Raw genomic sequence first — 14891 nt, 5'->3', positions numbered from 1 at the left:
TGCATGTATGTGCATCACATAAGCACAGAGCCCACAGCATTGAGTTAGACTGTTGTGAGCTGTCACATGGGTGCTGGGAATTGAACCCGGGTCCTCTACAAGAGCAACAGGTGCTCCTAACTACTGTGCCATCTCTCCAGCCCCCAAGAGTCATTTGTAATAATGAAGCTTCATATACATCAGAATCTATAGTCATTCTCTAATTTTTTTCACCTTATTTGTTTTGTATATGTATGGAATGCAGAGAACAACTTACAGGAGTGTTCTCTCTTTCCACCATGTGGGTTCTGAGGACTGAATTCAGATCACCATGCCTGATGACAAGGGTTTTCACCCACTGAGCCACTTCACTGGCCCTTTCTAAAATATTGTGCTGTTAAAGGATGGGGAAGGGGCTCTGCCTCAGTTTCCTGATAAGTGTACAGTGTAATTATACCTTGACAGATCTGTTAGAGTACACAATTTTGTTGTTGTTTTGGCTTCTTTAGTTTTTTTAAAGACAGGAGTCTTACTATATAGCCCACAGTCTCCTCCAACACACAAAGATCTCCTACCTCAGCCTCCTAAGGATTTAGGATTACAGGCATGCACCATACCCAGCTGCAAAATATTTTCTAATTCTCCCAAACTATTAGGGATTTGCATTCTTGGGTTTCAATACTCTTTGCTTGCAAATAACCAAATAACTGATCTCATATCTTAGATCACCTAAATACTTAAGAAAACTGTAGTTTTGAAATTGATATGGGTCAGTAATCATGCACATGAGAGGAAAGAACTGAAGCCCGTGCTCTTCAGTTTCAGTAACACACATCTGTACCTATTCTTCAAGGTAAGATTAGCTTCTCAGTAAGAAGGAGGGAAATGGTGACTCATCAGCCATGCATGCTAGAGGAGACAGCCTCTAATCTCTGACGGCTATGTTTGCAGACTTACTGTTTTCCTGCACCCTGGCCACGAAGCCTGTGAGAGGTATCTGTGGAGTCAACTGAGGCATGGGGGGAGGAGGGGGGGCAATAGAAACTGGCAGCAAGACACAGTATGGGGAATAAAACAGATAAAGAAAGAAAAGGAAACAAACAAAAAGCAGAAGTCAGTTACAAGGACCACAAACATAAACAAGTATGCCAAGAACAGTCTGCAAATGAAAACAAACAAAACAAAAACAAACAAACAAACCTGCTACCTTCTTCAAGTTCTTTTCCCCACAGGCCAACCTGTGCTCAGCCACAGGGGCATAAAATAACAAATACACTTACTTTTAACCTAGCATTACATTATTTGGGGAACTTTTTAATTTCCTATAACACTTATTTTAGCACAATATTTTTCAAATTCTAAAGAAACACTTTTAAAATATGTCACAATTAAATACCTACAGAGCCTTCCAGAATTCTGTTTTTGCTGTAACTCTATATACTAACAGATTAGTCTAGCTTTAAGGTAATGTTGCAAATTTGAAGCCAAATAAATGTGTAAAAGCTGTTGAATACCTGTATAAACACATCGATAAATCAATACATTAATCACAAGTTTCCTTGAAAGAAGGTTCTTATATATCCAAGTTTACACACCTCTCTGGAAAATACTCTTGCTTAAAAATACTATTTTTTGTTACTTTTTAAGCTGGCAGCTTTATTTGTAAGAAATCAGCCTTAAACTTACTAAGGGACAAGAATGTTCCTTGTACCTTGTGATTATTCAGTTTCTCGGGGTAAGTTATCAAAGATGGTCTTTTTATGGATATTGAAAAAGGAAACAATCTCTAATCAGTCAAAATGTACAATTATTTGCATTAATTTCTAGTGAGACACTAGCTGGTTTGAAACGTGTAACCTTTTTCAGGAGATACTTTATAGGAAATTGGTATCAAACGTTCATGTGACTAACAAATGTGTAAAAGACTGACACAAACTAAAAACAAAGAATGTTTACTGCCTTGTCTCTTTTTAACAAGACAGTAACTGCTAAAGATAACTCAGAAAAAGTCAACAGGTTTAAATAGAAAGATCCGGCTTACTAGTGGTCACCAATAAGTGATGTTACATTAACCAAGAAAAACAACTTTATTGGTTCCCAAGATCATTTTGTCAAAATAAATTTCATCTACTGCAGAATACAAATTTTGTTGGTAGGCATGAAAAACATGAAAGAGGTTCCAAGTTCAAAATTAGTGCAATATATATTTGCTAAAAGTTCATAAAGATCTAAAAATGGCATTCAGTTCACTAACAAAAACTAGTCTTCCTTCATTGTGTTACAGAGAAAACTTGTTAAAGGGTTAGAGGGTATTGTTAAACAAAAACAACGAAAGTCTCCCATTAGCCCAAATAATTTTCAGAAGACCCCTTAGTGGCTAGTCATGCTTGTTATTAGAAGGAGAGGAAAGACGAGATGTGCTCTGAAGATGCTCATCTACACGAGAGAAAAATGTGCACATCACAACACTAAACACAACCACACACCAGTCAAGCTACACCAGCAGTTCAGACTGAAGGACAACTGGATAAAACAAAGATCTCTGAACACCTGGAGCTAAGCTTGCTTTCTAGTTTCAAAAAAATACATATATTCACTAAGAGTCTCACAAACATTTGTGAAACTAGACAAGCATGGATTAGTGAAATAAAAGCACTATTTGCAGAGTAAATTAAAAGACAAAGTGTGGGGGAGGCATGAACATAAAGATGGAATCTTAAAAAAAAAAAATATGGAAAGAAAGTTCATGAAACTAGTGGGATAAACAACTAATTCATCATGATGGCACATGCCTTTCTTTAATCCCAGGCCTCAGGAAGCAGAGGCAAGTAGATCACTGAATTCAGTCAACCTGATATACATAGTGAGTTCTATGACAGCCTGTCTCAACAAAAGCAACAACAAAAGCCTAGTGTGATAAATGATGGATTTGTGATCTACTTAGATAAAGCTACCATTCAAAACCAACAGGACACCAACAGGAGTGTGAAGTAAAATATCAGCTAATAGTTTAATATTTCTTAGTGTCCTGAATGAAAATTCTAGTTCAGAAAAAGGTTGTATAAATCTGGGGTTCTCTGTGAATACAGCCAAAGTACTATTTTCTATTTGCTGTAACCCAATCACTCTGTACTCAAAAAATTTAAACAAAAGACCAACAGCTTCTACTTAAGGTGGTGGTTGCCTGTCATCTCAACAAGCAGGAGGGCTGCAAGTTCAAAGCCAGTATGAGTTAGGCAGCACCAGGCCAATTAGGGCTACAAAGTAATGCCTTTCCCCACCCCACACCTCCAAATAAATAAAGCAAACACAAATGAAAGAACCAAGCAAATTCCCATGTAAATACAGAGTAGTCATCCTTCTCTTTATAGAACACTCAGTTCTAGAAACCCCTAAAAGAGAAAAAACTGCTAAAGAAAAACCTGTCAGTCCATACCCAATAACTTAATGACAAAAATAAATACGGAACAGCAGGCTTATTTCAAATGGTTGCCTTTTTTGGATTTAGCATCTTAACTTGAAAAGTGAACTCAATAACTATCTTCAGATATTCAAACCTTTTCTTTCGAATTCTATGTCTATTTTCTAACCCTGTAAGTTTTTAAAACACAGGCTGTAATTAGTATTGGGATGTGCAATTTGAAGTGAATAGAAGGAAATCAAAAGAAAATCCTTCCCACCCATAGAATTATTCAGACAGAAAAAGTAAGCAGGCATTGTAAATGTTTTCTATTGAAAGCATTCCAAAAGAAGTCCACAACCTTAGAAGTGATAGCCAGCAATTTCTTTTATTATAATTTTTTTTAAAAATCTTTGACTATGTTTGTGTCTTTGTATCAATACTGAACCATCAAAACAATGCCCATAAAACTTAAGACTTTTGTTCTCTAGTTCAATTATACTGTAGTAGTACTCATACCACATTAAAGCACTTGTTGAATTTGGGTAGATTAGGTATACTCAATTGAACCTTGAAGAATAAGTGATAATCAGTTGCTTCTAAGATGGTAATTCAAGGATTAATTAAAAGCAAAAATAAGCATGAAATAGCAGGGCTTAAATTGTTGTCTATCACAGTTAAGAATAACAGTTTAAAATCATTTCTTTCAAAAGGAGCGCCACTATTGCTGCATGCCTGCAAAACACAAGCTTACTTGAATTTTGAGAATAAAGTGGACCTCCATTAACATGAGGCTGAGCAGAGAATTGGGCAGTCACAGAGGGAGTTCGTCTATATCCACCAGAAGATGTCGAAGAAGTGGTAGAGTTGTGTCGAGAAATCTGCCTGGTCATTGTGCCATACTGGGAACCAGGAGCTGAGCCAGGGGCTGCTGAAAAGCATTAGTCAAAGGCAACCAACAAAGCATTATAAACACCCAAAGTAGCAGAACTAAGAGGTGGGGTAGGGATTCTTACTACTTTGTAAAGCCCAAAGAACAAAATAAAGAAAAATGAAGATGAAAATGGAACTAGCTCTACTTCTAAAGTTTATAAACAAGGGGAACAGCCACTGTGAAGAGCTACAAAAGTGAACATGGAGCGTTACGATTAAACCTTTGGAATAAGCATAGTCCCAAATGCTGTTTCACTAATACCACATGGAATGTGAATGTTCCATGGAATACACATGAACAATAACAACTATTCAGACCATTTACATTATATTGGTATAAGTAACCTAGATATAATTTAAAATATAGCAAAGTACATATGTGTAAGCTGTCTGCAGGTACCATGGCATTTTTTACAAGGAACTTGAATATCTAAGGATTTTTGGATCTAATGAAGGTGGGGGTGTCCAAGAATCAACCATCAGAAGAAAGGACAACTATACAGAGCTTTTATATGTAAACTTTCTCCAACAAAATTAGCAACACAGGTAGTCAGAGATAAAAGCTGTTAGCTATGGGTCATTCATAACTGCTTCATAAAAAACTTCCTTCCCACAGCCAACAGTTTCAGAATTTGACTCAAAATTCTATCTGGCTAAATAATCCAGATTAAGTAATAAAATTTAAACTGTCAGCCAAGTATATTTTTCTGATTTTTATAACAACTGCTAGTAATTACTGTTATTAAATATTTAAGTTGTATTTAGGTGCTAATCTTAGCACTACTAAAAAATATTACTCCTTACAAATGAACACCGATAAATACAGTTTCCAAATTTCCCTGGGATAACTATTCTTACACTTCAGCACTGATGAAAATCTCCCCTTGAAAGCTTGTTGTAAATTTCTGGGTCCCATCTTCAGAGTTTTTAACGAAGTAGGTATATGATAGGGTCTGAAAACTTTCTACCTAGTTCCTTCATGTTGACGACTAATTGGGCCTATTGCTCTGAAAGTCAATGCTCTAAATAAGTGGTTTGTAATTTTTTTTTTTTTTTGCCTTTGAGCCCACTCTTAAAATTAGAGGACCCCAAAAGCTGTCCTTGGAGTGGTTTATATCTATTTATAACATATTTGAATTCAAAGTGACACAGCTGTAAGATGCATTAATATGCAAGGTTCACATGGCATTAGCTGTCAAAGCAATGACTTCATGAAGCCTCTAAGGAAAAAAACAAAACAAAACAAAACAAAAAAACAAAACTCTTAACAGAATGAAAAAGACAAACAATGAATAAAGCTTTGACCTCAAAAATCTATGCAGAAATCTTTTTAAGAACTAGTACTTTGAAAAATGGTATTCTGAGGTTAATATCAAGAACTGAAACTGATAAAGTGGAGTAGACGCTGGTTTAATATGACTAGGTAACAATAAAGTTTTGTGAAGTGAGAACATCAACAAAAAAACTCCACCAGAAATGTCTATCTCCCCATCAAGATCGCCATATAGAGACATCTACATTTTTACTTATCCAGTGAATATAATAATAGAAACTCATTGTGGCTTCAATGATCATTTTCTAGTAAAGTAAGCTGAAAACATTTTGCTTTCACAAAGATTTTCTTTCAATGCTATTTGCAGTCACATTTTTTGTATTGTCTCCTTCCCTCTCCCATCTTTCTTTTTCCTCAATATACGTAAATGTTTTTTTTTTTTGGGGGGGGGGATGAAAATGTCAGTTTATTTCACATAAATAGAAATTCAGTTCTCATAAAAGACATCTCTTTATTCCTATCCAGATTATTATGTACTTCTAAAAGTGAATATTGTTGTGGAATATTAGCTTAAGGTGGATTTCATTCATTTATGCTGTGGAATATTTAATGATACAAAGATGTGTTGCATTCTTTTGTGTTGCCTTTGTTTAATTCTGTAAAGCTGTGTTACTTTGCCTGTCTAAAATACCTGATTGGTCTAATAAAGAGCTGAATGAGAAATAGGCAAGGCTGGCAGGCAGAGAGAATAAATGGGAAAAGAAAGAATAATGGGGAATCGAGAAAAGGAAAGAGGACACCAGGGACCAGCCACAGAATAAGAAGAAAGATTAAACAGAATAGAGGAAGGTAAAAGATCAGAGGTAAAAGGTAGAAGAGAAACAGGTTAATTTAAGTTAGAAAAGCTAGCTAGAATCAAGTCAAACTAAGGCTGGGCATTCATAAGTAAGAATAAGTCTTTGTGTAGTTATTTGGGAGCTGGGTGGTGGGCCCCCAACGAGTCAAACAGCAAAGAGAAAAAAAAAAATACAGCATGCAGAATTCCTTATAACAGTCTAGTCATCCCCAACTAGAAAACTATTTGAATAAATTCTATTAAGAAATTATTTCATAGCATCCTTAGCCATCTCTCTCCTTTTTTTTTTTTTTTAAGATTTATTTACTTATTGTGTATATAGTGTTCTGCAGTGTTCCTGCAGACCAGAAGAGGGCACCAGATCTCATTACAGATGGTTGTGAGCCACCATGTGGTTGCTGGGAATTGAACTCAGGACCTCTTGAAGAACAGCCAGTGCTCTTAACCTCTGAATCATCTCTCCAACCCCTTAGCTATCTCTTAAAACCTAGGCTGCACCAAATTTTTTCAGAGTATGATCCAAAGGATAGCATCAGGGAAGCCCCTGTATCACACTACATTTTCTTTTCCATGTTTCATTTCCTGTCTCCACCTTCATCCCAGGCCTCTGACTGCCTGAATACAAGACAGAGTCCCAAATATGTCTCATGCACTGAAAGGACATTAGTGACACTGTTGATTTAAAAATAATTTTGAACAATAACTGCTAGTTTTCTTCAATATAAATAAATAAATAAAAACTCCATTAATTTGATTATAAACCATCCACAGGATCACTCTGTATTGTAGTAGAGCAGTGTTAAGTTCAAAGGTCTTTCACCAGAAGACATTGGTATCAATTAGATTTAATTCTTTAACATTATCATCTACAATCTAATAACTGCAACAACTTGCAGTCTTTTGGCTACAGGAGCTTATTGCAAATCTGCAAAGTATCATCTGATGGCTCCACAATACCTATGCAGTCTCAGCCTCCAAAGTGCTGAGTGGGAGAAGCAGGGCTCCAGAGGGAATCAAGATAGAAATGTTTTCCAATAAAACAGTTTATGGTTTAAGCCAGAATGTAAGAAAACAAAATTAAGCATTCCAAAGTGGCATGGAAATATAACATACTGGAAAGAAGACAAACAGAAAAAGAAACATCCATGTGCAAAACGCATTCAAATGAGTAAGAATTTCACTAGGTAAAAAGGCCTTTGAGTTTATAAATGCAGTGACCACAGAATGAGCCTGTGTTTATAACCAGATCATTCTCCTTCAACAATGTATCTGAGACACTAAGAATATTTTCCTCTAATATTTTTTCATTATGCTTATCTTCCAAATGTATGTTTTTTAATACTGTGAAAGTCTTCCTTTCTGGACAGCCTGGACTACACAGAAATAATTTATCTCAAAAAAAGTCTCCATTTTACTGACTAAACTCCAAAGTGTTAACCGAATGTTCTCCCAGAATGCCTTTACTTTCTAAAAAGGTAAAATAAGTTTTCCTATTTTTAAATCTCATCTTACAGTCACTGCATTTCACTAAAATAGGTGCTGATTCTCATATATAAATAAGAAAGTCACAAATACATTAGTTTAGCAATACTGACCTTCTAAATGAAATATACAATATTGATTTGCTTTTGAAATAATAAACATCAATCTTAACTATTTACAAAGACAAGTATAGCTAAAAGCAAAATGGCTAAAAACTGACCTAACAAAACTATTTCTCTGTATCATATACATACAGCTGATAAAACCCCAAGTTTGTGAAAATTAATCTAAAAATATACTTGTTATTAATTAGCCTTTATTATAGCTATAGCCACAATCCAGTAAATAATTTTTAGCCAAAATGAATCAGTTATTTTAGCTTCCCTTACAAAGTTAACAAGTATCACACACTAACCCTGAGAGTACTGAACAACATACCTGGGCCGGCAGTGGGAGGTGAAGGCGTAGGCACAGCAATGGGAATGCCAATACTACTGCTCCCACTGTTTTCTCGGCTTCCACTTCCTCCACTACTTCCACTACAAAGAACAGAAGCATTTGAAAGGTCATTTTTAAAAATTGATTTTAAACCAGGTGGTGGTGACACATGCCTTTAATCCCAGCACTTGGGAGGCAGAGGCAGTCGGATCTCTGTGAGTTCGAGGCCAACCTGGTCTCTAGAGCGAGTGCCAGGATAGGCTCCAAAGCTACCCAGAGAAACCCTGTCTGGAAAAAAAAAAAAAAAAAAAATTGATTTAAAAAAAAACAATCATAAACTGGGTGTACTAAAAATTCATTTTAACTTGGTTATAAAACTTTACCCTAATACTTAAAACTGTTCTTGTGTTTCACTGTTCTTCTAAAATCCTGAAACCAATATATAAAAGTACTCAAAATCCCACCTGACCTTTAGTCTCAGCACTTTGAAGGCAGAGGCAGGTGGATCTTTGTGAGCTCGAGGCCAGTCAGGACTACATAATGAGACCTTGTCTTAATATGGTAATAATAATCTTTTAAAAATGTATGAGCATTAAAGCCTCACAGTACATAGAGTTACAAGTGTCTACTTAAACCTTAATGTGGTTAACAATAAAGAACCTGTTGTGGTAGCACACACGGCTTTCATCATTGGCTAGAGGTTCGAGGTCTAAAAGCACCTGGAGTACATAGTCAGGCTCTTATTTCTCCTCCTCCTTCCTCAGAAAAGAACAGTGAACAGAACTCAACAGCAGAACATAAGAACACAAACTCAAAAATTAGTGTGACAGATTTTGTACATACAAAAAGGAATGTACAGGACACTGGGAATGAAAACCAGTATCACAATCTCTACCTATAGAAAAGTGAAACAGGCATGGTGGCACATACCTATAATACCTGCATCCAGGAGACTGATGAAGTTTTACAATTTCTAAGTCAGTCTGGACTACATAGCAAAACCATGTTTCCCAAACATAAACAAGCTGGGCTGGGCACATGGATGCACGGCTTTAAACCCGGTACCGGGAAGGCAGAGGCAGAAGGATCTCTATGAGTTTGAGGCCTGGTCTACAAAGCAAGTTCCAGGCCAGCCAGGGCTACATAGTGAGACCTTGCCTCAGAAACAAGCAAACAAACAAAGACAACAAAATATAATATATAAAAGCAAATTTAAGAAAGGTGATAAGAAATTTTCTGGAAAATGAGTGTGGTGGTTTGAATAAGAATGGCCCCCACAGGCCCACAAATTTGATTGCTTAGTCATCAGGGAGTGGCACTTCTTGAGAAGGGTTAAAGGGGCCTTGTTGGAGATAGGAATGGCCTTGTTGGAGTGTGTCACTGGGAGTAGACTCTGAGGTTGCCAAACCCAGTATCTCTTTCTTCCTGCTGCTTATGGATCGAATATAGAACTCTCGGCTCCTTCTCCAGCACATGTCTACCTGCATGCTGCCACGCTCCCATGATGATAATTTAGAGGTTTAGAGAACTAAACCTCTAAAACTCCGAGCAAGCCTCAATTAAATGCTTTCCTTTATAAGAGTTCCCATGCCATGCTGGTCATGGCATCTCTTCACAGCAATAGAACAGTAAGACAATGAGCCTAACACAGCAACAACAGAACAAAGTTTCAAGGTTTCACAGACTAGAATAGCTGCTACTGATAAACTCTCTGGAACTCCCTCGGAGCCAAGAGTCTGTCCTAGCTGAGACTAGCACACCTGCCCCTCACTATGTTGCCTAGGCTAATTTCAAACTTCTAATCTCAAAGGATCCTCCAGCCACTGCCTTCCAAATGCGCACCACCACAGTGCCTGGCTCATACTATATTTCAAAACCAATATGGTTTGATCAGTATGCCCACAAACCCAAGAAGGCAAAGATTTATAGTGCCTCGGTAAGATTATTTTACTCTCCAATATAATCAATTTACAACTGGATAATCACATTGTAATAAAATACATTTAAAAATCCACTGATAGCCGGGAGGCAGAGGCAGGCGGATCTCTGTGAGTTCCAGGCCAGCCTGGTCTCCAGAGCGAGTGCCAGGACAGGCTCTAAAACTACACAAAGAAACCCTGTCTCGAAAAACCAAAAAAAAAAAAAAAAAAAAAAATCCACTGACAGAACAAACTAGCTTAAATGAGATTCTCAACTCGTTCAAGCCAGGAACTCAATATTCAGCTTTGTGTCAGACCTAGGAATATATGTACATTTAAGCTCTTCTGCAATTCCTGACTTCAGTGTTTCTTATGTAACACAGGGTAAGTAGTAGCAAAGTATACCCTGTGAGCTAAAACTGGACAAAAGCCCAAATTTTGCCTATGAGCTAACTTTTTCCCCCCTAAATAGTGAGGGAAAACTCAAAAGAGGAATGATATTTTTGAAAACATTAAAATTATATGAAATTCAAATTTTAGTACCATAAGTAAAATTTTACTAGGCCATGGCCATGCTGATTCATTTACATATTGTCTGCCATGTCAATATATTTGCAACAGTGCTTAAGTAACCCATAAATCCTGACATAATGACATTTCTAGGATACATTTCTAAATTTCTTTTTAAAAAAAGATGTTTGTATTTCAACACAATGAGCATCTGGAAAAATCAACAATACTATGTTTTATATGTTACCGACTGGTATTTAATAAAGTCATTCTAAATAACTAGTGGTTGAATAAGATTCCACTTTGGAAAAAACATACTCTGACCCTGTAATTAATTCAGCAGCCAAGGTAGATCCTTCATAAAGCCCATTGGGCAGCTGTTCTCTAGAGGATTTTTAACACACCCTAGTTTACCAGCGCTGTCCAGAAACAAGTTAAGTGTTCTTCCTCTGATCTCTCAGGGTCCAACTGAGCCACGGAACTTCTATGACATTTAACCTTTTGTCTAAAAGCATTTAAGAGTATTTCCCTGCCCTCTCCCCTTTAATGGGAGTTCCTAGTAAATGAACCCAGAGGCCTTACACATACCAAGGATAATACCACTGAGCTATACAAATCCTAACCCTACCTTTATGACATTTAAAGACATGTGGAAAACCATTCTTGGGTCAGGAGGATGGGGATGATGAGGCGCAAGGTTACTACTAAAACACACTTTGTTGCAAAAAGTCAAAAGCCTATCTTATATGCATATTTAAGAGAGAAAAAAATTAAGCTTTATCTTTTTGTTTTTGTTTTTTTAGACAAGGTCTCATGTATCACAGCTGGCTTCAAATTCACTATGTAGCTGAGGATAACCTCTTGCCTCCATCTCCCCAGAGGTAGGATTACAATGTACCTCACCATGCCTGGCTTTTATGGTACTAGGGATCAAACCCAGAACTTCCTGTATGTTAGACAAACACTATGCTATCTTAGCTACACCTTTAGCTTCTAAAAACACTCTTTAGTTTTAATCCCAATATGTACTTGTATCTGTCAAAAAGAGGAAATATATCCTACTAATAATATACACAAACAAAAACAATTGACAAAGAAAAACTGAAGTTTTATGTGATCAGAAATATGAAGAATGCCATAACCTTTACATTCATTATTAGCATTAAAGTAGTACATCATTTTGTATGCTGTGTCTTTAAAACTCATCACTCACCAGTCAGCACCATATACTCTGAGTTCAGATGTTCACACAGAAGGCTTACCTATGTGTCCTTGGTCTCTGATTTAAAGAAGCCGTCCTGCCTGGACTATGCTGACTTCCAAGCCTTGCAGGACTAGTCATGTAGTCATTAGGAACTGTTGGAGGCTTAACAGGCTCTAGCGTTTTGTAAGGGGTATTCCGTCTAGAGAAGAAGAATGGAAAAATGGATAATGAATGAGAAAGACAAAATAACTGCCTTCCCAAATCTGTAACAATCTCTATCTGAATTATCTATAACAGAATTTTTTCCCCAGTTTTAATTTAAAAATAGTTAAGACTGGCAAGATGGCTCAGACAGTAAAGGTGCTTGTCACCCAAGCCTAGAGATCTTTTTTCAATCCTAGAACACATCAATTTACACATGGGGGGTGCCTGCACATGGGAACACACACATAGACACACACACACACACACACACACACACACACACACACACACACCCTACAAAGTTGTCCTCTAATCTCTAAAGTAGATAGCATGAGCTACACTCTCTAATGACAGAAAAAAAATTAATAGTAATTTAAACAAAAACTTTAATTGTGACATAAAAATTTTGCTGTTTTAACATAAAATAAAATGTGTTGTTCTTTCTTGGGAAAATTATTGGAAATGATCACTTAAATTTCTAACATCACTAAAAATAATGGCTTTACTCTTTAATGCTTAATAACATATATTATTAAAATACATTATACCCAGCTTAGTCACTCATAAGCCTTTCTTCAGGGGGAAAAAAAAAGTAAAACCACCACCACAAAAAAGAAAGTTGGCTATTAACTGACCCCTCCACAAAAGCAAGAAATCTAATATGGTATTTCCAAATAACTAATCTTTCATTAACATCTTGGAAAATACTGATACAATTACTACCACCAACAGGGGACCAGAAATTACCACTATTTTTTACAGCTTTCCAAAAAGCTACTCTGGTGTAAAGGGGTCTGTGAGTAGCTGCTACACTTGGAGCCACTTCAGTAGAGTCCTCAGTGTAAGGTGGAACAGAAGAAGCAGAAGACAGAGACTACTAAGGCAAATTACACAAAGCACACCACTTATTCAAAAATGTCATAAGTGATGCATGCCTTTAATCCCAGCACTCGGGAGACGGAGGCAGGTGGATCTCTGTGAGTTTAAGGCCGCCCTGGTCTACAAGAGCTAGTTTGGGGCAGCTAGGACTACACAGAGAAACCATTGGGGGGGGGGGAGTGCCATAAATATGTGTGAAGGCACTATAAGAAACTCTCTGGATAATCCATTTAAAATAACATGCAAAGAAGATTTACATTTTTTAAATGCAGAAACAAAAACTGATACTCATTTACACATATGAAAAAGATTATTAATATCTGGCATGGCAGCACCCACAATCCCAAAGCTAAGAAGGTAGAGACAGGCAATCTAGCTTACTATCCACCCAATCTAGCCTCATTGGTGAGCTCTAGGCTAGTAAGAGAGCCTGTCTTTAAGGAGGTGGACAGCTTTCCTGAGGGTAAAGCATGAGATTGTCCTCTGGGCTACACACACACAGAGACACACACACAGACACACACAGACACACACAGACACACACACACACACACAGACACACACACACAGACACACACAGACACACACAGTACACACACACACACACACACAGACACACACACACACACACACAGCACACACACACACACACACACACACACACACACACACACACACACACACACACACACACACACACACAGAATAAATGAATGTAAAGGGTAGTACCACAAGAGAAAACACAAAACAAGGATGCAAGCACTTAAGTCTCAGGAATTCTTTGTAGAATGCACTTGAATTCATACCCCAAAGTCCCTCGGCCTGACACAGGAGGGCTTGGTGGTTTCTGCGTGGGAGGATTTGTTCTCGACAATGTGCCAGTTCTTGCAGGCTGGTTATTTCCGTGCTAAAATGTGGAAAGAAAGATTTTATTTTTGTATCAACTTGTACTCTTGGTGTTTTAACATGATGTCTTTTCCTTAATATCAGAATGTGAAGTAAGGATTCCCAGACAGCACTAATACAGTTTGGTATTATATTTTAAAAGTTCAAAAGCCACCTGCATTCAGTTCTTCTATCATTTTGGGCTATTCATATCAATTTATGCAAAATACAGGTAAGACTACTAAATTTTATATTTTGTTAGACATATTTACTGATATCAATCTTATCTGTATTCAAGAATCAGAATTATTAAAATGCTTGAATAAACATTTATATGTGCATAAATGTAAACCATAAAAGCTGTAAATCTGCTAACATACTCATCTCAAATATAATCTTTTTACTAATAATTCAGCAACAAAATCACATATGACGTCTGGGAAACCTAACTCTCAAACAATGGAAGCAAAGCAACTGTAAAAACATGAGCAAAGCAGTAACTGTTAGCAAGATTAATGTTCCTAAAGTGCAAACATCAATATATCTTGGATATATTAACACAGCCAAGCTAAACGCTGAGATTTGACTAAATTTGAGCATATTTAATCTATGTAAATCCTACAGGAAAAAAGCAGACAGACATAAGAGTTTTCACATTTTAGTGGCTCTGCAGCCTCTGTCAACATAGAGGAAGTACTGTGGATCAAATGATAAGTAAGTCTCTTACCTTGGCTTTTAGCCACTTTATGTTGGCAAAAACAAAAAAGAGGGGAAAAAGTAGAAATTAATTCTAGGTAAATTGCATCTGACAGGACAGGTTGACATTTATATTACTGAATTCATGTTAACAAGCTTTATCCAGCCATATTTCAAATACACTGCAAAAGTATCTATAAGAACTAGGGAAATGTTTGTGTGTTACACTTATT

At 36.8% G+C, this 14891-nt stretch overlaps 1 protein-coding gene across 11 annotated transcripts in view; it reads right to left on the bottom strand.

The window, feature by feature from the left end:
• Abi1 (abl interactor 1) overlaps positions 1 to 14891 on the bottom strand; it is an 82808-nt gene that overhangs the window by 9009 nt on the left and 58908 nt on the right. The window contains exons 4-9 of one of the 11 annotated variants that reach the window (XM_027405358.2): positions 14690 to 14704; positions 13884 to 13984; positions 12053 to 12193; positions 8362 to 8462; positions 4134 to 4310; positions 937 to 1023 (exon numbers count right to left, since the gene is read on the bottom strand). In XM_027405358.2, the coding sequence (XP_027261159.1) occupies positions 937 to 1023; positions 4134 to 4310; positions 8362 to 8462; positions 12053 to 12193; positions 13884 to 13984; positions 14690 to 14704 (622 nt within the window). The remainder of the gene's footprint in view (positions 1 to 936; positions 1024 to 4133; positions 4311 to 8361; positions 8463 to 12052; positions 12194 to 13883; positions 13985 to 14689; positions 14705 to 14891) is intronic. The other 10 variants (XM_027405349.2, XM_027405359.2, XM_027405352.2 and 7 more) reach the window with 10 other exon arrangements.

The sequence above is a fragment of the Cricetulus griseus genome, chromosome 3 (assembly GCF_003668045.3).
Source record: "Cricetulus griseus strain 17A/GY chromosome 3, alternate assembly CriGri-PICRH-1.0, whole genome shotgun sequence".
Lineage (NCBI taxonomy): Eukaryota > Metazoa > Chordata > Mammalia > Rodentia > Cricetidae > Cricetulus > Cricetulus griseus.
The sequence above is the reverse complement of the archived record's forward strand: the minus strand, read 5'-3'. Positions and strand labels throughout refer to the sequence as shown.